Source organism: Geotrypetes seraphini, chromosome 11 (genome assembly GCF_902459505.1).
Source record: "Geotrypetes seraphini chromosome 11, aGeoSer1.1, whole genome shotgun sequence".
NCBI lineage: Eukaryota > Metazoa > Chordata > Amphibia > Gymnophiona > Dermophiidae > Geotrypetes > Geotrypetes seraphini.
Genome location: NC_047094.1, coordinates 109377953 through 109401949, shown reverse-complemented (window position 1 = coordinate 109401949; position 23997 = coordinate 109377953). Strand labels below are relative to the sequence as shown.

General features: G+C 44.1%; 1 protein-coding gene across 2 annotated transcripts in view; it reads right to left on the bottom strand.

Annotated features, from left to right (window-relative positions):
* Positions 1–23997, bottom strand: part of LOC117369022 (transmembrane protein 189-like) — a 73561-nt gene that overhangs the window by 28152 nt on the left and 21412 nt on the right. Inside the window, exon 2 of one of the 2 annotated variants that reach the window (XM_033962911.1) lies at positions 22595–22714. The exons of the other annotated variant lie outside the window; for it this stretch is intronic. Coding sequence (XP_033818802.1) covers positions 22595–22714 — 120 coding nt within the window. The remainder of the gene's footprint in view (positions 1–22594; positions 22715–23997) is intronic. 2 annotated transcript variants of the gene reach the window in all.

The following is a 23997-nucleotide window of genomic DNA, read 5'->3' as shown; positions in this document are numbered from 1 at the left end:
AAAAAAGGATCAGACAAGATAATTTCCTAAAAGAGAAGTCCATAGGTCATTATCGAGATGGTTTAGGGAAGTTCACTGCTTATTCCTGGGATAATTCCTGGGATAAGCAGTGTAAAATCTGTTTTACTCCTTGGGATCTTGCCAGATACCTATGACCTGGGTTGGCCACTGTTGGAAACAGGATATTGGGCTTGATGAACCTTTGGCCTGTCCCAGAACGAAAAGTCTTATGTTCCAGAAATTATCATCCAGGTAGCCCAGTGGTTCCCACCCCTATCCTGGAGCACCCCCAAGTTTTCAGGATAGCCCTAATATGCATGTGAGAGATCTGCATATAATGGGGATGCCAGGCATGCAAATCTGCTCCCTGATATTCATAAGGGTTATCCTGAAAACTCGACTGACCTGGGGGTCCTCCAGGACAGGGTTGGGAACCACTCAGGTAGATTCTTCTGTGATCTCCCCATTAAATCTGCTGGGTGCTTTAGGGACCAAAAAGAACCCTTCAACAAACTAGAAAAAAATGATTGGATTATGTCACCCTTTATATAGAAAATGTTAATAGTTTAAATTAGATTTTGATATCTTGACTTTAGCTGACAACCAGAACATTTTTCTGAGATTAAATACTAAATTAAATTTTTAAAACCCAGTGGTTCACCATGTTCACCCCTCTCATCTGTTCCCTCACCCAATAAAAACAAGAGAGACAGAAGAGTTGAGATGGGTCAGATACAGTATTAACAACAACAACAACAACAACAAAAAGAGCAGATCTGGGCCGGAGTCACTACTATCAGAAGGAATCCATAAAAGATCAATAGTGCTTTAGCCTATGGCAGGAGGAGAGGTGCAAGGGGAAAAAAGACTAAAAATTTCTTCCTATTCCTTGACAGTTTGAAATGGGCCTTTAGAATTCCAGCACACTTGCAACATGTCTGCATAATACAAACTACAGACAAAGCAACACTTAGGGCCTGATTCTGTATAAGATGCCAATATCAGCAGCCAAATGCATGTCTATCACGCATCGATGTCCTATTCAGAATTGTTGTCTACACTCCTGGACAGATGCCTTAAATGTAGGCTAGCATCTTGAAAGGTCTACATTTAAGGTATCTGTCTTGCGTCTAAGGAGACATGTACCGACGCTTAAGCCCACCCAAGGCCACTTCCAAGCGAAACTATATCCACACCCCGCCTTGGGCATCTCTGTAGACGTGCTACAGAGGCCTACAATGTAGGCCTCCTGCCTAGATTGGCTGCCAGATGGTGATAGGACGACTACCACTGCCTGCAATCAGGACACGTGTTGCGAGAATCAGGACCTTAGGATCCTTCTTAATCATGGCTACTACTGATGAGCACTGTGGTACTGTTCATCATCTGAAAATTCTGTCAGTGGCACTCAATTACATACAAGCAAGTAGACCACTGGAAAAAATTATATATGTTGTATCTTCAAGGATGCAAATTTTATGAAATAACCACAGTGCATGAGGCTGTAAAGAAGTGCATATCGTTTCCTTAACCGCATAGTGCCTGAATTTCAGGTTGATCTTGCAGTTTTAAGTTTCACAAGATTTGAAAAGTGCAAGACCAATCTGAACTCCTGGCACCGTATGGCTCAAGTGTACAAACAGGCGAGTCATGGTGGGGAGAAGGAATCGCATAGTAAGCACAAGAACTGCTAAGCTTCTGAGGGTCAGCAAAAGCACTTAGTGGGCTGGATTCTGGCCCACAGGTTGTAGGTTGAACAAGCCTACTTGAGATAATATAGTGCTGTCAGTTTCAGCAGTGCAGTATCAGGGCAGGGGTTCTCAACCCTGTCAGGTTTTCAGGATACCCACAATGAATATGTATGAGAGAAATTTGCATTCACTGCCTCCACTGTATGCAAATCTCTCTCAATCACATTCACTGTGGATAGCCTGAAAATGAAACTGGTTTGATGCGTCCTGAGAACTGGGCTGAGAACACCTGGTATAGGGTCTGATGTTAGCACCTCTATATGTGATCCAGGGATCATTTCATTTCTTCGATCCTCTGGTCAAAATCTATTATCAATTCCATCCCTAAGCTATATAAATACTAGGAGAAATACTATCTTTTCTGTAGTCGCTCCAACCCTTTGGAACTCAGTACCAAACACGTTAAAGAGAGATAACAACCCTCGAGAAATTTAAAGTCATCTCTTAAGACATTTCTTTTTAAAAATGCTTTCCAAGTTTAGATGTCCTTGTAAGGATTTTTAAACTTTTCTTACTCCTTTTGCATTGGACCTACTTGTTACATCCCCACCCCGTTGTCCTTTTCCTGGTATCCTTTCTTTTCTTTAAATATTATTGCAGTTCTCCCTTTTTTCCTTTTGTATCTGTTTGTCCAGTCATGTGTCTTGTTTCTGGCCTTCTATGTTGATACATCACCCCCTACTGGCCACGAGCCACTATTCCTCAGTTTTATGGTATATTATTTGTATTACCCCAATTGTTATTGTACAACTACCTTGAAATATATGATAAGGTGGTATATCAAATTTATAATAAACTTGGAAACTTGGATTGCAGCTTGTGCTGCTAAGGTAATGGAGGGCACCCTCCAAAAAAACAAACAAACAGATCCACATCGGCGATTATGAAGGCCACAGACCATATGAAGGAGTTTGTGAGAGGGTGTATATGGATGGTGTTATTGAAGAACATATTTACAGGAAGGGAGCTAGAGCTACAAGCAAAAAAAAACCCAAAAAAAACCCAAACATATCGTCAGAGGAAGAGAAAAGAACAAAATAAACCAACACAACCAAAACACAACTTTTCCCTTTCTGGTCCAATCTTGTACATAGAGAACATGACAAAAGTCTTAGTATAACATTTTTAGTTGCGTGACTTGCTGCCAAAGAATGTCAGCAAAAATATTTACCGTAGCTATACACTTGTTACTAGGTGTGACTTCTCATGGAGCAGGAAGTTTCAGCAGCATTTAGAATTACTGTTGAATGGGATGTACGTGCAGAAAGAACTGTTCCCTCTGTGTACTATGCAGAATGCAAACAGGACTAATGTACGTACTTTTAAGATATAAAAGATTTTAAAAAATACTAAAGATAAAATAGAAAACATAGGCTGGTTCTATCTGAAGAGCAGTGGCACACTCATACCTCCCAGCGACCCCAATTGGAGACTCATGTCTTTAAGCAGTGAGGTGATAAATAATGTATTTTTGCCATAAAGACATACATTATATAAATTCCCAAGATAGTTTAACTAGCCAGATTAACTGGCATGCCCCCTTCATCTTTTATCTTCTACATGCCATGCTATCTTAAGTGTAACCATTGCAGGCAGGGTCAAACATTTATAACGCACTGGTGGATATTATAAACCAATATAAATTTTATACCTCTCTATCCTGAGCTTTTCAAGTAGCTCCATCCAACAGCCTGTTCTGAGAGAGGGCATTAATTTTCTTCTGAAGAGATTTTCATTTGAACTTTCAAATCCCCTGACTTTAGTGAATATGCTTTCTCCAGAACAAGAGTCAGCTTACAAAGTTGTAGGATAACAATTCTGTCTGCTTTACTCTGGTAAGACAGTAGGAGGCAGATGTTCAAGAGCATCCATGCCAAGTGGTCTATTCTGATGAAGCTTGAGTGTGTGTTGAATCTTACATGACCCAACCGAACTCTTCAGTAAAGGTTTAAGATCCACCAGTGGAAAATTTTACAAAAGGTAATTTGAGTCATGTAAGATTCAGCATACAAAGTTTCATGAAAATCTGTGATGGTGAGGTGGGGCACTTTTCAAAAGACCACTTAACACGGAATGACCCACCCCTGGTTGTAGGCACTCTAGCTTGTGAATTAGTTCACCTTCCAATGCACTAAAGGGTTCTTAGCAGCTTTTATCAATTGCGATACCAACTACCGAAAATCCCATGCAAATGCATTACAAGGAGCTCATTAGTATTAAAATGAGCATTCTGTGTAATGCACAGTAACAAAATGCCCCCCCCCCTTTAGTGCGCAAACTTTTCCGGCAAGTTGAAGCTGTCAATACCATAAAGGTAAAAAATATATATATATTTTACCTGAATTCTAAACATTTACTTGTTTACGTGGTGTGTCCCACGACTTACAGCTGCATCTAAAAATCACAGTGGAACACAAAGAAAAAAAAAACAAAAACAAAACCAACCCAGACTCTCAAACTAACCATAGCACAGAGGCTTCATCTCTGCTGCTACTTATTTGGAGCTCTGGCAATCAACGGCTCTGCACTCTACTGGGCCTGCACACAGGAGCAGGACATATTGCTCTGCTCTAGTGCAGTGGTTCCCAACCCTGTCCTGGAGGACCACCAGGCCAATCAGGTTTTCAGGCTAACCCTAATGATTATGCATGAGAGAGATTTGCATATAATGGAAGTGACAGGCATGCAAATCTGCTCCATGCATATTCATTAGGGTTAGCCTGAAAACCCGATTGGCCTGGTGGTCCTCCAGGACAGGGTTGGGAACCACTGCTCTAGTGCACAGGGGCTAGGCATGTTCTTTCCCCTTTTACTGGTGATCCTCAAAACAAACAACGTGCATGTAATTTGCATGCCGTCTGTGCTGAGCATTGCCAAATAAAACTGAATCGCTCTGTAACCTGGTATTTTGCACCAGTTTGTGTTCTGTGCATTTGCCCCTAGAAGGGGAAAGGCTGGGTAAGCAGGCATATGAGAATTTCCCACCAGTTCCCTTAAAAAACCTGTGGCAAAATCCTTGCGCTAAAGTCAGGATTTTAAGGTCAAAGGAAAAGATCTACAAAAGGAAATTAATGCTCTCTTGCAAAAAAGATTGTTAAAACGATGTAACCCTTGCAGTTTCCCTCCTGTGAAGTCTCCAGTGTTCAGTCTCTACGAATATGTGCATAATAAATCTTCAATACTGTGTGATCATTAACTATAATAAATAGTACTTATATATATTGTATTCTAATAAAGTTTAAGCATAAAGGATGAGTGAGTGAGGCACTCATCCTTTACGCTTAAACTTTATTAGAATACAATATATAAAAGTACTATTATTATATTTAATGGAACACACAGTATTGAAGATTCATCATGCACATATTGTTTGTAGAGACTGAACACCGGAGCCAGCCAAGTAGGCTTGTTGCCATTCAGAAACATTTCAACGAACAAATTCTGAAAGTATTCCAGTAGCAACCCCTTTTTGTGGGTTCCCCGAGGACGAGATCGAAACGGGGCCAGGTCAGGACCCCTTGAACTGTTTTTGAGATAAATGGTTTACTCTCATTTCTCTTGGTTACTGAGTATAGTTGTTTAAAGTGAAAGGTCATTATACATCAAGAAAGAAACAGGGTAAGCTCCACGATGGGGGTCATTTCCCACAGAGCTTCATGTCTCCGAGCAGATGTGAAGAATAATAGGTTGCATTAAGTATTTTTGAATCACCATAGTCGTGGGTTTGAAATTGTAGATGTGAGAATATTTTTGGGTTATTCATAATTATTTTTTCTTTCCCGTCTTTTGAGTAAATTATATATACCCTGGTTCTTTGACAGGGTCTGCACTATGATATTATTAAGGCAGCATGTCACAATGTTTTTGAGACTTTGGGCTAGATTCACTAAACCCACCGATTAACTTCCGATCACTTAGCGACCCCTTTGTGACCCGATTTCCCTCCGACCCGATTCACTAACCTCTGTCCTGATCATCCTTCAATCCACGCATGCAAATGAGGGGGAACGGCATGCAAATGCAGGCAGGCAGGGATTCACTTAAAAAAAAAAAAAAAAAAAATGTAGGGACACTGACTGGGCTGACCGATCAAAAATAAGTGACTGCTGAGGACCAGTCGCTCAGGTCCTTTCCGACTGCCCTGCTTCTCTGCCCCGAATCTCTCCTACCTTTCCCTGCAGTGCAAGCCCATGGTTTTAATTCACAGGTCTAAAGCAGGTTAAAACCACGGGTTTGCGAAAAAAAAAAGTTTCAAGTTTATTAAAAATTTGTTTGACCGCTTAATCCAATTTCTAAGCGGTTAACATAATAAAATTACACAAAAACAGGTTAAACATATTAAAACAGGGAAGACAAGTGACTTACACAAACATACGGCAACAAAAGGACAGATGGGGAAGAACTTCAATAAATATAGGATAGGTAAAGTCATAAAGGCTAAAACAATAGGTTAGGTAAAAAGATTGTCAAAAAAAAAAAAGGGCATTTAACAAAAAGCGTCTCGGAATAGAAATGTTTTTAATTCTATTTTAAATAGTTTTATATCTGATTCGTTACGGAGATATATAGGCAGTAAATTCCAAAGAGAAGGGGCAGTGACAGCAAAGTTGTTGGTGCGTAAAGTATTTATTGATTTTAATGATGGTATAACTAAAAGATTTTGAGAAGTGGAACGGAGGGATTTTGACGTTACATACGGGATTAAAAGACTGTTAATAAAATCAGGTTGGTTATTCATTCTGGTTGTAGGTTTCCTCCTCTGCCGGGCACAGAGGGCCAACATATATGCAGACCATCTACAGATGGTCTGCGCATGCGTCAGGATCACTGTAAAGCGATCCGAGCGGTCGATTGGGGGCGTGATTCCGATCGCCCTCATTTGTATGAGGGCGATTCATTTGTATGAGGGCGATTCATGAGTCAGCCTCCCGGACATGGATCAGAGCCGTGCCCTTAGTGAATCTAGCCCTTTCTCCGCTATCGTTGAAAATACCACATACGCCTCCTCAGTGTTCTCCCATTTTTGGCATAGTAACTTTCAGAATAATTAGTTTTGAACATACCAGGAGCTATGTGAAAAGCTCAGCGTCTTCTTAAAGCACCACTGTGAATGTTTCTTTTAAGATACAATGGTGAGTACTAGAGTCCACACACAGACACCCTGCCACCAGTACAAACCCAGGTGTTCACAGATAAGGCATCCAGGCCTGGGAAAAATAAACCCACAAATGATTTAAAAGAAAAACGACTAAAATATCCTCAAGAAGCACATATGAAAATGTTAACTCTCCATACTACAGAGCTAAATTATGTATGTACAACCCACAGCTCAGTTACAAGGAAGAAAACAAAATATACACTACACAAACCTGGCAGTTCTATTGCTTTATTGCACCTTTTCAAGCAGATTAAAAACAGATTTTCACACTATCTGTATTTGCATAGAACACAATATCATTTAGTGCTGTTTAAATATTATTATCAGTATTCTGACTCTCTTATCAGCAAATTCTGGAAATATGCAGCAGGACTGCCCTGATCCAGAAAACTGCAAGAGGGCAAAGAGCAAAAACCACTTCTGTTTCTCTCTGCTATTTGTTTATTTTATATTACTGCAGAGCGTCACCAGAGCACTTTCAGCTGCAAACATTGATTGCATCTTTCTACTTCTGGTAAAAGATATACATACCTACATTGCTTTTTAAAAACTCATTCTTTAAATACCAGTGCAGGGGTCTCAAACTTTGACCTGTCAAGGACCACCTACAGGTTTGGTTTTCCACCACTAAGACAATGAATATTCATTAAGAGCTACCTGCATACAGCTCACTAGTTTAGGGTTTCATTTACATATTTAGCATTTTCTAAAAGCTGGCCCTTGGGGACTGGAATTCAACGTATATTCAGCCTACAAGTTATTGGGTTGAGCGTGGGGAGGCACCACGTACCAATTCCGAGTTACTGCCATACCCCCTCCCCTCATTATAAACTTCAGGCTGTCCTTGAACTAAAAGCTATCAATACTCTTTATAATAGAACCCCCCCCACACACACACACATTTTCCCTTCCCTCACCCTATCAGCTGCTTATTGAGAACATAAAAATATCCTTACTGGGTCAAACAAATGGTTCATCAAGCCCAGTATCCTGTCTTCGTGGAGGTCAATCCAAGTTACAAGTACCTGGCAAAAACCCAAATAGTAGCAGCATTCTATGCTACCACCCCATGTCTGTCTCAAAAGCAGACTATGCACTTTTCCTCCAGAAACTTGTCCAAACCTTTTTTAAAACCAGCTATATTACTGCTCTTACCACATCCTCTGGCAATGCGTTCCAGAGCTTAACTATTCTCTGAGTGAAAAAAATATTTCCTCCTATTGGTTTTAAAAGCATTGCTCTAACTTTATCAAGTGTCCCCTAGTCTTTGTAAATCTTGATGCAGAAAACCCCCCCCCCCAAAAAAAAACGATCCACTTGTACTCATTCTACACAACTCAGGATTTTGTAGACTTCAATCATTTCTCCCCTCAGCCATCTCTTTTCCAAGTTGAAGAGCCCTAACCTCTCTAGTCTTTCCTCATACAAGAGGATTCATCCCCTTTATCATCGTGGTTGCTCTTCTTTGAACTTTTTCTAGTGCCGCTGGTGCAGTGGTTAAAGGGGAAAGTGTGGTGCAGCGGTTAAAGCTACAGTCTTAGCACCTTGAGGTTGTGGGTTCAAACCCACGCTGCTCCTTGTGACCCTGGGCACATCACTTAATTCCCCCATTGCCCCAGGTACATCAGATAGATTGTGAGCCCACCAGGACTGAGAGGGAAAATGCTTGAGTACCTGAATAAATTCATGTAAACATTCTGAGCTCCCTTGGGAGAACGGTATAGAAAATTGAAAGAATAAATATATCTTTATTGAGATAAAGAGACCAGAACTGAACGCAATACTCAAGGTGAGGTCGCACCATTGAGTGATATAGAGGCATTATAACATTTAGTCTTGTTAACCATCCCTTTTCTAATAATTCCTAGCATCCTGATTGCATTCTTAGCCGCCGTCGCCACACATTGGGCAGAAAGCTTCAGCGTATTGTCTACAACAACACCCAGATCCTTTTCTTGCGCGCTGACCCCCCCCCCAAGATGGTTCCTAGCATCTGATAACTATGATTTGGATTATTCTTAATATGCTTCACTTTGCATTTATCCACATTAAATCTCATCTGCCATCTGGGTGCCCAGTTTTCCAATTTCCTAAGGTCTTGTTTTCCTCATTGGGATCCTTTTACCTTTCTTTAAAGGACGTTTTCTTAGCTGTAATAACCTCTTTCATTTCCCTTTAAAACCATGCCGGCTCTTGTTTTCTCTTCTTTCTACCTTTATTATGTGGTCTGCGCTTCCATGATAATATTTTTGAACAACATCCACACCTGGTTTATACTTCTGACTTTTGCCACAGACTCTTTTAGCTGCTTTTTAACCATTTTCCTCATTTTAACATAGTCAAATTGATGGCAGAATTAATGTAGCATCTTATCCGAAAATATTGGAGAATTTGCATTCATCAGTCAGGAAGTTGAACTTGGACTTTCCAACATGGCAATGATCTGAAACATAAGGCCAAGTCAACCCTTTAGTGGCTGTAGCAGAAAAAAAAAAATTTGACGGTTCTGGAGGGGCCATCACAGTCTCCTGTCATCATTAAGCCATTTTGGCAAGAACTCAAAACATGCAATTCATGTTAGTCAACCAAAGGATTTATAGGATCTGGAAGCTTTCTGCCAAGAATGGGTAGCTTTAAAATGAGAGAAAATAAAAAGGCCTTATTGACAACTATTAGAAAAGACTGCAAGCCATCATTGATGCAAAAAGGGGGCAATACATGATATTAAGAACTAAAGATATGAACAGGACCATTTTATTATTTCTTTATTGCTGTGGTTTGTTTAATGATTGTTATATTCTGTGATGTATAATGGTTTAATTTAAAACACATGAAAAATAAAAGAAATGTGTTTTGTCTATCACTCATGTTCTACAAATGATATATATTTTAAACAAATTCTGCCAGAGGTTGTAAATTTATGAGCACAACTGTATAGTCCATCTGATATTCTTAATTTAATTCCTGGTGTAACCAAGAGAAACATTATTAAACTTACATACCACAGCCCCCCCAAATCATCTTAGCTGCCACTTTTTGTGCTAATTGAAAGTAATTTCATCAATGTATCTGTACAGCCTAAATAAAACTAATTAAAATAATCTAAATGCTGGTTTATGCACATATTAAATGTAAAAAGGATTAAGCTCAATGTCTAAATCCACCTGGAGTCTCCTGCACACTACTGGATCTTGGTTGGTCCCAGTTAACTTTAAAAAATAATTAGCAGGCTAGCAGCTCCCAAATATTTCACAAACATTTCTGCAAATTAAATATGACTACAGTAGAATAAGCAGCTTCCTGTTCTCTTTGTTCAGTTGTTTCTTTGTAGGTATCGCACATTCAGGATTTACAATCACACATTTCTTTAGTACCTTGGAATGTACCCAGATTTTTTGTTTTATCTTCAGGTGATAAACACATTTATCTAGAGCAACTGGTGCCACACAGTAAGAAATGTAGTCCAGGGTATAAGCAAACTTGTACAGCACTTCCAGAAATTTCACTACAACGATTACCGTATTTTTCACACTATTAAAAAAAAAAAAAAAAAAGACGCATCTGACCATAAAAGGCACCTAGGTTTAGAGGAGGAAAACCAAGAAAAAAAACACCATTCTGAACCACGTTGTGTACTAATATATTTAATAAAATATGCCAGGCTCTGCATTCAACCCCACACTCCTTGCCAGGCTCTGCACTCTGTCCCCCTTCCCTACCAGGCTCTGAACCCAGCCTCCTTCCCTCCCTGCCCTACCAGGCTATGCAGCTAGCCCCTCTCCCGCCTCCCTGCCACCGCCCTGCCCTGTACCCTGTCCCCTCTCTGGTGGTCTAGTGGTAGACCGGGACAGGGGGGATCTGTCCCAGCCGACTAACTATTTTTTTACCCTCCTCCCCCGGTACCTTTTAAAATTCTGGTGGTCCAACAATGTATCGGCAGAAGTGAGCTTTCTGCGCTCCTGCCCTTCTCTTGCTGGACGGCTGCCTCATCATATCTTGCAGCCAGCGACGCACAAGGCGGGAGCAAACTTTTTGTACTCCAGCCTGTCCCTGCGCCGCTCCTTGAATGGCTGTCGTCATTTCTCGTGAATCTTGCGATGGGATCGGGCAGGGACAGGGATAAAACTGCAACTATGTACAGATTACTATCCTCTTCCCAGCAGGAATCTTCTGTACTAATCTCCATTTTTATATCTCTTGCACCACCTTTATGGCATCAGAGTAATCTGCCGACTCTGGCACCCCACGGATGCGGGTATTATTTCTTAGGGACCTGTTTTCCAGGTCCTCCACCCGGTTATAACAGTCCTGCCAGTCCTTTTGGGACACTTCAAATGCTCCACTCAGTTCCTGAGCCACTTCCTTCTGCTTCCCTATGTGACACTCTGTCTCTTCCACTCTCCCCATGAGATCAGCCAGGTCCCGCTTGATTTATTTTACAGCGTCCTTAATTTTCCCTTTTACTGCGGCTACCTCCTGCTTAATATCATATGTCCATTGCTGGAGGACTGCTTTAGTCACCGCTGCCGAGGAAGACTCCATGCACCGCAATCTAGGAGAGGTGCCCCGCTCTGACTCCTCCTCCGACCCACTTTCCCCGGACTCACGCAGTGACGTGCTGGAGGTTCCGTGCATCTGGCATAGGCCGCATTTTTCCATCGCCATGTCTGTTTGTCGCGCCTCATCACATTTCTTCTTGGAAGGCATTTTGCAGCCGCACACACCCTCCGGACTGCTGCCGCACAAGTACCACTCACCGGAATCAGAGCTCTGGCTCTAACCTGCCATTCAGTTTGGTGATGATACCGGAACCTAAACTCCATTTAAAAAAAAAAATTTCTTTACTGTTCTTGTCTATCACCATCTTGAAATAGTTTCTTAAAGCTTTACTTCCTTAAAATTTCATACTGACACCTAGACCTTTTTTTGTGGAAAGGAAGTCTGTTTCATATGCATTAAATGCTTTTGAGATGAATTTAGTTATGTTCACTAACTGGAAATTGGATATAAAGATTCTTGAGACTTCAAATCAAATATATAAACAAACAAACAAAAAAAATGCATACACAGCTAAGGGACAGTGTAGTGCAGTGGTCTCAAACTCGCGGCCCGGGGGCCACATGCGGCCCGCCAGGTCCTATTTTGAGGCCCTCTGTATATTTATCATAATCACAAAAGTAAAATAAAACAGTTTCTTGATCATATGTCTCTTTACCTATAAATTACAATATTATTATTAAGACTTAGCCAAAAAGAAAGATTTATAAACTATAAAGAGTTATACCTCATGCAAAATTGTCATTTCTTTAATAAGAAGAAATTAACTATTCTTTCTGCGGCCCTCCAAGTACCTACAAATCCAAAATGTGGCCCTGCAAAGGGTTTGAGTTGGAGATCACTGGTCTAGTGCTAGAGTCTGGGGAATTGAAGCTGACTCAGTACATTATCCCTCCTCCTGTATGAGACAGCCTTCAGGGGTCAATGCACAGCTTCTACCACAAGATTAACAAGAAAATATTCTGCAGCAACGCAGTATGCCGAGAAGCAAATTCTAAGTGCGCAAAACTTGCATGCTAACCAGGGATAACCTGCCAGGCTCTGCGACAAGGATGGGCTTCACTATGTGAAAACTTGAAGGAAACAAAAAGTACCAGCATACATCTATACCAAAACACCAACATTCTGCACATATTAGCCCCCGATGTATTTTATGTGGCTCATGTATTTGTTTTAATTTTTTAATTTCATGTTATCTTAATAAATTCCTGCACCCTGTCCATTTTCCTGCAGTTTCGTTTTGTTTTCTTGTAGTCTTCTGCTGGTTACATTGTTTGATGTGTCATGCCTGAAAAAGCACAGTTACTTACCGTAACAGGTGTTATCCAGGGACAGCAGGCAGATATTCTTAACGTATGGGTGACGTCACCGACGGAGCCCCGGTACAGACACTTTTAACTAGTTGGCCGCACCGCGCATGCGCAAGTGCCTTCCCGCCCGACGGAGGAGTGCGTGGTCCCCAGTTAAGATAAGCCAGCTAAGAAGCCAACCCGGGGAGGTAGGTGGGACGTAAGAATATCTGCCTGCTGTCCCTGGATAACACCTGTTACGGTAAGTAACTGTGCTTTATCCCAGGACAAGCAGGCAGCATATTCTTAACGTATGGGTGACCTCCAAGCTAACAGAGAGGGAGGAGGGATGGCCATTAGGAAAATAAATTTTGTAACACAGATTGGCCGAAGTGTCCATCCCGTCTGGAGAAGGCATCCAGACAGTAGTGGGTAGTGAACGTGTGAACTGAGGACCAAGTGGCAGCCTTGCAGATCTCCTCGATGGGCGTGGAGCGGAGAAAAGCCACAGAAGCAGCCATAGCTCTGACCTTGTGGGCCGTGACAGCACCTTTCAGTGAGAGACCAGCCCGAGCATAACAGAACGCAATGCAGGCAGCAAGCCAGTTTGAAAGTGTCCGTTTAGAAACAAGACGACCTAGACAGTTAGGGTCGAAGGACAGAAAAAGCTGAGGGGACGAGCGGTGAGCCCTGGTACGGTCAAGGTAGTATGCAAGGGCACGCTTACAGTCCAGCGTGTGTAACGCCTGTTCCCCAGGATGAGAATGGGGCTTCAGGAAAAAGACAGGCAAGACAATGGACTGGTTGAGGTGGAAGTCCGAGACCACCTTGGGAAGAAATCTAGGATGGGTACGCAGAACCACCTTGTCATGGTGAAAAACCGTGAAAGGTGGGTCTGCAACCAGTGCATGCAGCTCACTAACCCTCCTGGCAGAGGTGGTGGCAATGAGGAAAAGCACCTTCCACGTAAGAAATTTGAGAGAATTTGTGGCAAGAGGTTCAAAAGGAGGTTTCATGAGGGCGGATAAAACCACATTCAGGTCCCAGATGACTGGGGGAGGCTTCAGAGGTGGTTTGACATTGAAGAGGCCTCTCATGAACCGGGAAACCAGTGGATGAGCCGTGAGAAGTTTTCCGAGGATAGGCTCATGGAACGCAGTGATGGCACTGAGGTGGACTCTGATTGAGGTAGACTTGAGGCCAGCGTCGGACAGAGAGAGCAAATAGTGCAGTACAGTTTCCACCGCCAATGAGGTGGGGTTGTGGTGTTGTAGTAGACACCAAGAGGAGAACCAGGTCCACTTCTGATGGTAACATTGGAGGGTAGCTGGTTTCCTGGAGGCATCCAGAATACGACGGACAGGCTGAGACAGATTCTCTGGAGAGGTCAGCCCGAGAGAAACCAGGCTGTCAGGTGGAGCGAGGACAGATTGGGATGCAGTAGAGACTGATGCTGCTGTGTAAGTAGAGTAGGAAACACAGGAAGAGGAATGGGTTCTCTGGAGCTGAGCTGGAGCAGGAGGGAGAACCAGTGTTGGCGAGGCCACCGAGGGGCGATGAGAATCATGGTGGCTCTGTCCCTGCGGAGTTTGAATAACGTCCGCAACATCAGAGGTAGCGGAGGAAAGGCATAGAGCACAGGTGTCGAAGTCGGTCCTCGAGGGCCGCAATCCAGTCGGGTTTTCAGAATTTCCCCAATGAATATGCATTGAAAGCAGTGCATGCACATAGATCTCATGCATATTCATTGGGGAAATCTTGAAAACCCGACTGGATTGCGGCCCTCGAGGATCGACTTTGACACCCCTGGCATAGAGGAACCGATCCGTCCAGTCGAGCAGGAATGCATCCGGGGCCAGACGATGAGGGGAGAAGAGTCTGGAACAGAAATGGGGCAGCTGATGGTTGTGAGGAGCTTTAAAGAGGTCCACCTGAGGAGTGCCCCACCGAGCGAAGATGGAGCGGAGTGTGGGAGGATCCAAAGTCCACTCGTGAGGTTGAAGGATGCGGCTGAGATTGACGGCCAGGGAGTTCTGTTCGCCCTGGATATAGACAGCCTTGAGGAAGAGACTGTGGGCCGTGGCCCAGATCCAGATGCGGATGGCCTCCTGACAGAGGAGGAGAGATCCGGTGCCGCCTTGCTTGTTTATGTAGTACATGGCGACTTGGTTGTCTGTGCACAGGAGCAGAACCTGAGGGTAGAGAAGGTGCTGGAAGGCCTTGAGAGCATAGAACATGGCTCTGAGTTCCAGGAAATTGATGTGATGTTGACGCTCCTGAGGGGTCCAGAGTCCCTGGGTGCGAAGGTCTCCCATGTGAGCTCCCCATGCATAGGGGGAGGCATCTGTGGTTATGATCATAGAGTGAGGGGGTAGATGAAAGAGTAGACCCCTGAAAAGATTGGAGGAGTTCAACCACCATTGAAGAGATAGCTGAAGAGACGATGTCACAGAGATGGGATGCGAAAGAGGATCTGTGGTCTGTGACCATTGGTTGGCTAGAGTCCACTGAGGTGTCCTGAGGTGGAGTCGCGCCAGAGGAAGTACATGGACCGTCGATGCCATGTGGCCCAGGAGGACCATCATCTGCCGAGCTGGAATGGAGTGATGAAGGAGTACCTGACGGCAGAGGTGGAGCAGAGTCCGTTGGCGGTCGGAGGGGAGAAACGCCCTCATCAGAGTGGTGTCGAGAACTGCACCAATGAACTGAAGTCGCTGTGTGGGATGTAGGTGCGACTTGGGGTAGTTGATCTCGAACCCCAGGAGATGGAGGAAGGAGATGGTGTACTGAGTGGCTTGTAGCACAAGCGGAGACGTAGGTGCTTTCACCAACCAATCGTCCAAGTAGGGGAACACCTGGAGGTTGTGAGATCTGAGGGAGGCCGCCACCACAATAAGGCACTTGGTGAACACCCTGGGTGATGATGTGAGGCCAAAGGGTAGCACTTTGTACTGATAGTGATGGTGCTGTATCTGAAACCGTAGGTAGCGGCGTGAAGTCGGATTGATTGGGATGTGAGTGTAGGCCTCTTTGAGGTCTAGGGAACATAGCCAGTCGTGTTGAGAAAGAAGAGGATAAAGCGTGGCAAGGGAGAGCATTCTGAATTTTTCCTTGACCAGACACTTGTTGAGGTCCCGGAGATCGAGGATGGGACGGAGGTCTCCTGTCTTTTTGGGAACCAGGAAGTAGCGGGAGTAGAATCCCTGACCCCTTTGGTCTCAGGGTACCTCTTCGATGGCATTGAGAAGAAGGAGGGATTGGACCTCCCTCAGGAGGAGGAGGGATTGGGAGGAGTGAGAAGCAGACTCTATGGGAGGATTGTCTGGTGGAAGAGTCTGGAAGTTGAGAGAGTAGCCATGGCGAATGATGTTGAGGACCTACTGGTCTGATGTGATGACCTCCCAACGGCTGAGGAAAAATTGTAGACGTCCTCCGATAGGCTGAGGAAGAGGCAACGATGGTGGGAGACTGGCTATGCCCTGGAGAAAAGAGGCAAAAGGGCTGAGATGGTTTTGACGGAGGGAGAGGCTTGGCAGGTTGGTGAGACTGGGAGCGAGCCGGAGGTTGATGCTGCTGATGAGGTCGGCGAGGTTGCTGTTGTGGCGGGTTGAGAGGTCTGGCTGAGAACCTGCGTTGGTAGGAGGACTGCTGTCTGTAGGGGCGAGCAGGCGGAGCCTTCTTTTTAGGTTTCACCAGAGTATCCCACCTGGTCTCGTGAGCCGAGAGTTTCTGAGTTGTGGAGTCCAGAGACTCCCCGAAGAGTTCATCACCAAGACAAGGTGCATTCGCCAGGCGGTCTTGATGGTTGATGTCGAGATCAGAAACTCTCAGCCAGGCCAGACGCCGCATGGCAACAGCCATGGCAGATGCTCGAGAGGTCAGCTCAAAGGAGTCATAAATGGAGCGAACCATGAATTTCCGTAGTTGAAGTAGGCTGGAAATTTGTTGTTGAAAAAGGGGGACCTTACGCTCAGGGATATATTTTTGCAAGGATGAAAGTTGTTGCACCAAATGCTTCATGTAGAAGGAGAAGTGAAAGGTGTAATTATTAGCCCTGTTGGCAAGCATTGCATTTTGATAAAGTCGCTTGCCAAATTTATCCATAGTTTTGCCCTCTCTGCCAGGAGGGGTGGAGGCATAAACACTGGAGCCTTGGGTCTTCTTTAAAGTGGATTAGACTAAAAGAGATTCATGGGGTAGTTGAGGTTTGTCGAACCCCGGGATCGGAATGACCCTGTACAAACTATCCAGTTTTCGAGGGGCTCCCGGTACAGTGAGAGGGTTTTCACAATTTTTGTAAAAAGTTTCCCGTAAGATGTTGTGGACGGGTAACTTAAGGAATTCTTTGGGGGGTTGTTCAAAGTCTAGGGCATCGAGAAAGGCCTGGGACTTTTTAGAGTCGGACTCTAATGGGATAGAAAGAGCCGCCGACATTTCCCGAAGAAATTTGGTGAATGAGGATTGTTCAGGTTTGGAACCGGTATCGACCATCGAGGGTTCCTCGTCCGTTGACGAAGCCTCATCCTCAGTACCGGGTGGGGATTCTTCCCACAAGTCCGGGTCCCTGACGTTGGGGTGTGCAGGACGGGACGGTGGTGTGGATGGCTCAGTGTGGCGAGTCTTAGAGAGAGACTTGCCAGAGCGCATCGAGACGGTACCGGGGGAGGAAGAGCGGTGCCGGTCCCGGTCTCGGGGGGGATCGGTGTCGTTCTTGATGTCGGGGAGGGTCGGCATCAGAGCGTGGTTGCACGGGAGGATTGAGTGGTTCGGCCGCGAGCACCGGCATGGATGTGTTTAATGGTACCGATGGGGTCGACACCGGTGGTATGGTGCGAGGGTCGGGCCGGTCCGGTACCGGAAGGAGTGGGGCCAACATTGCTGGCAACAGGTGTTGGAGTTGCTGCTTTAGTTGCTCCTGCAATTGGCTTTGGAGTATGGCCGCAATGCGGTCGTCCAGAGGGGGCACCGGTACCACTTTTTTCTTTTTCGGTACCATAGGTGCCGCTCCATGCCCCGGCGATGAGGAGGCCGATGACGAGGCACTCACCGAAATCGGGGCGGAGCGTTTGCGGGATCGGCGTGATGCCGGGAGGACTGGCGTCGCCGCTGTGGCAGGAGGGCGCTCAAGGGAAGTGGAAGGCTTCTTAGCCGGCTTACCTGGTGCCAGTGACCCCGAGGAAGGATCAGGCGTCATCAAAGTAGTCGGTGCCGACTTTTGCGGTGCCGTCGACAGCGCGGCAGATTTCATGGCAGATCCGGTACCGAAAAGGATATTCTGCTGGATCTGCCTATTTTTTAATGTGCGTTTTTTAAGAGTAGCACAGTGGGTGCAGGTGTCAGCCCGATGCTCTGGACCCAAGCACTGTAGACACCAGTTGTGCGGGTCAGTGAGAGAGATCGGGCGTGCACACCGCTGGCACTTCTTAAAGCCCGGCTGAGGGGGCATGAAGGGAAACACGGCCTCCACAAAATCAAAACCGGAGGCCTGTATGGTGGCAACAGGCCCCGCCGGGGCCGGCCTAAAAAAATAAGGGAAAAAACAAAAGCAAAGTTTTTTTTTTTTAAGAACGAAAAAGGAACCCGAAGGGAAAAAGAGCAAAAAAAGTGGAGAATTTCGCGAGCGGGAAGGCAAAAGTAGATTTTTCAACGGCCGTTGAAAACACATGCGTCTTCTTCGCTCCGCGGAAACGAAGAAACTGGGGTCCACGCACTCCTCCGTTGGGCGGGAAGGCACTCGCGCATGCGCGGTGTGGCCAACTAGAACTTTCTAGTTAAAAGTGTCCGTACCGGGGCTCCGTCGGTGACGTCACCCATACGTTAAGAATATGCTGCCTGCTTGTCCTGGGATAATGGGGATTTTTGTCTAGGCCGAGTAAAAAATAGTGGAGCCTGTGGAACACATTCAACTGAGCTAGCAGAAAAACTTAATATTCCAGATCTCAGAACCCAACAGTAAATGCGCTTCAGAGTTCTAAATCATTATGCAATGTTAACAATGAGTAGGTTCTATAGGTAAGCTAATTAGATATTGTGAGAATAGCAGGCTAACCTGCAACTGCACATTCAGACTAAACAGATAATCTAAACCAGGGGTGCCCACACTTTTTTGACTCGCGAGCTACTTTTAAAATGACCAAGTCAAAATGATCTACCAACAATAAAATTTAAAAAAAACACAACGCACACTGTACGCATAGAATTAGAACATAAGAACATAAGAACATAAGAACTGCCTTCTCCGGATCAGACCTTCGGTCCATCAAGTCCGGCGATCCGCACACACGGAGGCCCTGCCAGGTGTACACCTGGCTTAATTTATAGTCCGATATATATGGGGAGATATTCTATTTTATACTGTGACTTTTCACGTTGGTATTACACTCCTATTAATCACAGTTATGTCTTCTTATATATATTGTGTCTTAGAAATAAAATAATATGAATATATATCATAAGGTGATGTGCTCAGACCTTTTGCCCAATAAATAGTGCAGTCACTATAATGGGTTTAACAAGGGGACCATCATTGCAACCACCTGTCCCCGCCCTCCCTCAATATTCTTAGCCTGTTATAACACTAAGATAGTACTTATCTGGATGGGGAGGCTTAGTGTAGATAAACTTGTCTTTGTTAAACCTCATCAGTGACCAAATTAAAGTGTTAACGTGTAGTGTTAAAATCCACAACCATGATTTCAAATTTCTTTCCCGTCCCCCCGACTCGAGTTTCGTTTCCTTCGTCGGGGAGGGACACTGAGACCGGCAAACAGTGGTCAAACTGCTTCAAAATCTGGGAACCAAGTATAGTCCACCATATCCTTATATGCCTCTCTTAAGGAGATATGCATCTAGTTTGCTCTTGAAGCCTAGGACGGTCGATTCCGTCATAATCTCCTCTGGGAGGGCATTCCAGGTGTCAACCACTCTCTGAGTGAAGCAGAACTTCCTGACATTAGTCCTGAACCTGTCCCCCCTTAGCTTCATTACATGTCCTCTAGTCCGTGTCAAATTGGACAATGTAAATAATTTTCTCTGCTCTATTTTGTCGATTCCTTTCAGTATTTTGAAGGTCTCGATCATATCCCCACGCAGTCTCCTTTTCTCAAGGGAGAACAATCCTAGTGTTATAAGTCTGTCCTCGTAACACTAGGATTGTTCTCCCTTGAGAAAAGGAGACTGCGTGGGGATATGATAGAGACCTTCAAAATACTGAAAGGAATCGACAAAATAGAGCAGAGAAGATTATTTACATTGTCCAATTGTTAATTATCATTCCTATTCCAGGTTTTTTTCAAAGAGGTCAAAGCAGATGACTCTATGCACTGTCACATCAGTAACAACCATACAAAAATAGACAAATACCCCTCCCCGCTCCCTTTTTACTAAACCACAATAGCAGTTTTTAGCGCAGGGAGCTGCGCTGAATGCCCAGCACTGCTCTCGACACTCATAGGCTCCCTGCGCTAAAAACCACTATTGCGGTTTAGTAAAAGGGGACCATATTGTAAAATATAGACAGCAGATATAAATTCAGACACATTTTTATCACTAAATTTAAAATAAAATCATTTTTCCTACCTTGTCTGGTGATTTCATGAGTCTCTGGTTGCACTTTCTTCTTCTGACTGTGCCATCCAATCTTTCTTTCAGCCTGTATGCTTCCTCTCCTCCACACCTCATTCCCTCCCCCAACTTTTTCTTCCTCTCTCCCTGACCTTTCTTTCTTTCTCTCTTCATGCCCCCTTTCTTTTTTTCTGTTTCTCTTCTTTCCTTCTGTCTCCCTGCCTGCCCCCTTTCTTTCTTTCTTTCTTTCTCCCTGCCCTTCCCCAAGCCACTGCCATCGGGGAACAGGACCCAAACTGCCACCAATGGATAACAGGCCCCAAAGCCACCGCCGCCCCATGCTCTCCCTGCTTTGGGCCGACCAGCATTCCTCTCCCCGATGTCAATTCTGCCGTTGGAGAGGAAGTGCCGCCCAGCCAGACAGCGATTGGCTGGCCCGAACTTCCTCTCCAACGGCAGAATTGACGTCGGGGAGAGGAAGACTGATCGGCCCGATAGATCGCCAAGGCAAAGTGAGTCCTGGATGATCGACTCACTTTGCCTTGGCGAGCTACCGGTCGATCGCGATCAACCTATTGGGCACCCCTGATCTAAACTATTGAAATAGCTGTACTAAGTAGACAGACCAGAGTACGTGCTCAGGACATAATTATTTTAAAAAAGTGTAATATTAGAAAATTGCTGTCCTTGAACATTTAGGCATCTGCACGGGGGTCTAGGATGATTCATCGCAATGAATCGAGTCAGGATCCAATTCAGCATTTTTTTTTTTTTTTTGGGGGGGAGGGTAAGCCCTTCCACACCTCTCCCCCCAAATCCATCCTCCTTGTCCTTGACGTTGCCGCAGCTAACAGGGCCACAGAGGAGTAGAGCAGTGAGAGTGAAGAGAGGAGCTCCAGTGGCCCCCTGCTCTTCCCCACCACATGAAGCATACCTCTTGAAATGTTCGCTAGCACGAACAGCATCTTCCACCTGCTGCTCGCATCAGCCTCGACTCCCTTCTGTCCCACGCCAAAGAAGTGAGGTCAGGAGGGAGCTGAGGTTGGTGTGAGCAGCAGGTGGAAAATGCTGTTCGCAACGGCAAACATTTTGGGAGGTACATGAGGGATGTGGGAAGGTAGAGAAGAGAGGCATCGGTGGCCCCATGAAGACAGCCATTTCATCGCAGTTATGATTAAATGGCCACGATGAATCATTCAATTCCAACTGCAAGGCATATACCCAAGACTTAAAGCAATATGTCCCTGAACCTGAAAACTGAAGGACCTAAAAATACCTCTAGGAAGAAACATCTGACTTTGATTAAAATTTCCCTAGACCTTTCAAGATGTCAGCTGTAGAAAATGTTCAAATTGTATCTATTGGAAACACTGGACACAGGAAAGTAATTCCATCCCCCCTCTTAGGTGTTCCCTTCCTGTGACATATCAGAGGACATTCAGAAATCAAAATCTAAAGGGCAACAGTGCATGCACATTTTGAATCCAACTCATATGTGTCTAAAGTTATTTTAACTGTCTGATTTCTTTTTAAGCTCAACTATACGTGGACAAGCTTTTTCTCTGACTTTTTCTTACATGAGACCACAAAAGACAAATGGAAAATGTTCTCATTTTTTTTTTTTGCCATGAACAGCAGAACTTCTTCCGATTTAACTAGATCCCTTTTTCCACGCTGGGGACTTAAATTATTCTTCAGTATTCAGTTGGGTTTCCCCCCCCCCTTTCAATTACTGTACTTGGAAATATTTTTTTTAAACCTTAAACAAATGTTTATTGTCAACAGGAAACTCCATAACCCAATATTCATTCTTCTGACCACCACAAAACTTCATTATAATCTTCATTCTTCTGACCACCACAAAACTTCATTATAATCTTCATATGTGCCCCTACCTTTAATCCATAGCATCAGTATAAATAGCCTATTTCTGAAAATCTCCAGATCACTGTGTTAAAGATATCACTAGTAGTTTACAAAAAGAGAGTTCTAAACCTCAGAACGCATTCCCTGGAAATACTGTACTAACCAAAAGATTGAATTGGGTCTTACCTAATGTGAAATGATGGTACATAGACATGCATAAGAGGTGGTAGTGCTTGATGGCGACAATATTCTTTTGGGCTTTTGTAGATGACAGATGGGTTATCAAGGAGATTATTTCTACAAAACTATGTCCTGAGACAGACACAATCAGAACAAATACTGCATGGCCCTGCTCAACACAGCTCCAGTTTTCACTTTATATCCAATATATAGAGGGGCTTTCCACTTACACACTCCAACCACGATCGTCATGATATGTTCCAATCTTGAATACAGAATCAGGCCACAGAAGTTGAAGGATATCAAAGAGAAACACAAAATGACAGAAATCCATTCCTGCAACCTCTTTCCTGGAAATAAAAAAGAAATAAAAAAAAGCATATTACCCACTACCATCCTTCTATGGCAGGGGTAAGGGAACTCTGGTCCTCGAGAGCAGTATTCCAGTCGGGTTTTCAGGATTTCCCCAATGAATATGCATGAGATCTATTTGCATGCACTGCTTTCAATTCATATTCATTGGGGAAATCCTGAAAACCTGACTGGAATACAGCTCTCGAGGACCGGAGTTCCCTACCCCTGTTCTATGGTGTTCAAAGAAATAGTAAAACTCCTCTCTAATTAAGCCACTTAATAAAATACCTACATAAAATTGCAGGCAGACACTTCTTTAAATTACTTCTTCCTTACAATTAAATAATTTAGGGATTCAGTTTTTTGTTCTTGGATTGTATAAACATTTCTCCTTTACAATGCCTTCCAGTACATGTAGAGTCATTCTGGATTCAGTTGTTATCCAGGCGACAATACAGCTAGAAAGACCGGGCCACACCAGCAAAAGAACAACAACAAAAAAAAAAAAACCTTTGAGATGAACATGGGCAGTCATTTGACCCATTCATGACTGAAAAAAGTCAGTTTGTATAGCTGTCAAAGGAGAACTCCTAATGTATAGAACATTGCTTTAAACTTTGGCATTGTTGCTCAGAAGCAATGTGTCTTCTATGGCTCTTATGTGAGATCTGAATCTCAAAATGCCTGTTTACTTGGCATTGTCACTCTCGTTCAACATCAAGTTATGTAAAGCAGCCATTTCGCCATCTGCCAATTAAAAGGTTAACTGCTTCTTAAAAAACAAGTAGACATCACTGCAGTTTCGTGTATCCGTCCAGGAGGGTAACATCACAAGCAAAATGTGTTGCAATAAATGAAGCCTTTGGTTAAACAGCCTCAGCCACATAAAGGCATTTATAGCTGAAGCAACAAGCCCTGAACAGAAAAATTTTAATCCAAAGTGGATTTAACAGGCTGCTAACACAGAACTGCATCAAGACGGATCTTAGATACAGCCAGTTCTGATGCGAGTGACCCGGCTGTACACAGTTGATCAAAGTGATAAGAAAAATGAGGAGAAATTATTTTCACAGCTTATTAAGAAATGATGTCCGAGTTGTAGCATAGTACAGAAGCTATGACATTTACATCCCTATACGTGTTCGAGGCTTCGTGCTCAGCCGCTCCCATTCCCATCATGCATTTCTGCTTGGATTAACTTGCCCAAATTATTACCAAGCTCGAAACAAAATTAGCCAAGAAAAATTACTGAGTATCCTCAAACAACTACTGAGTGTAT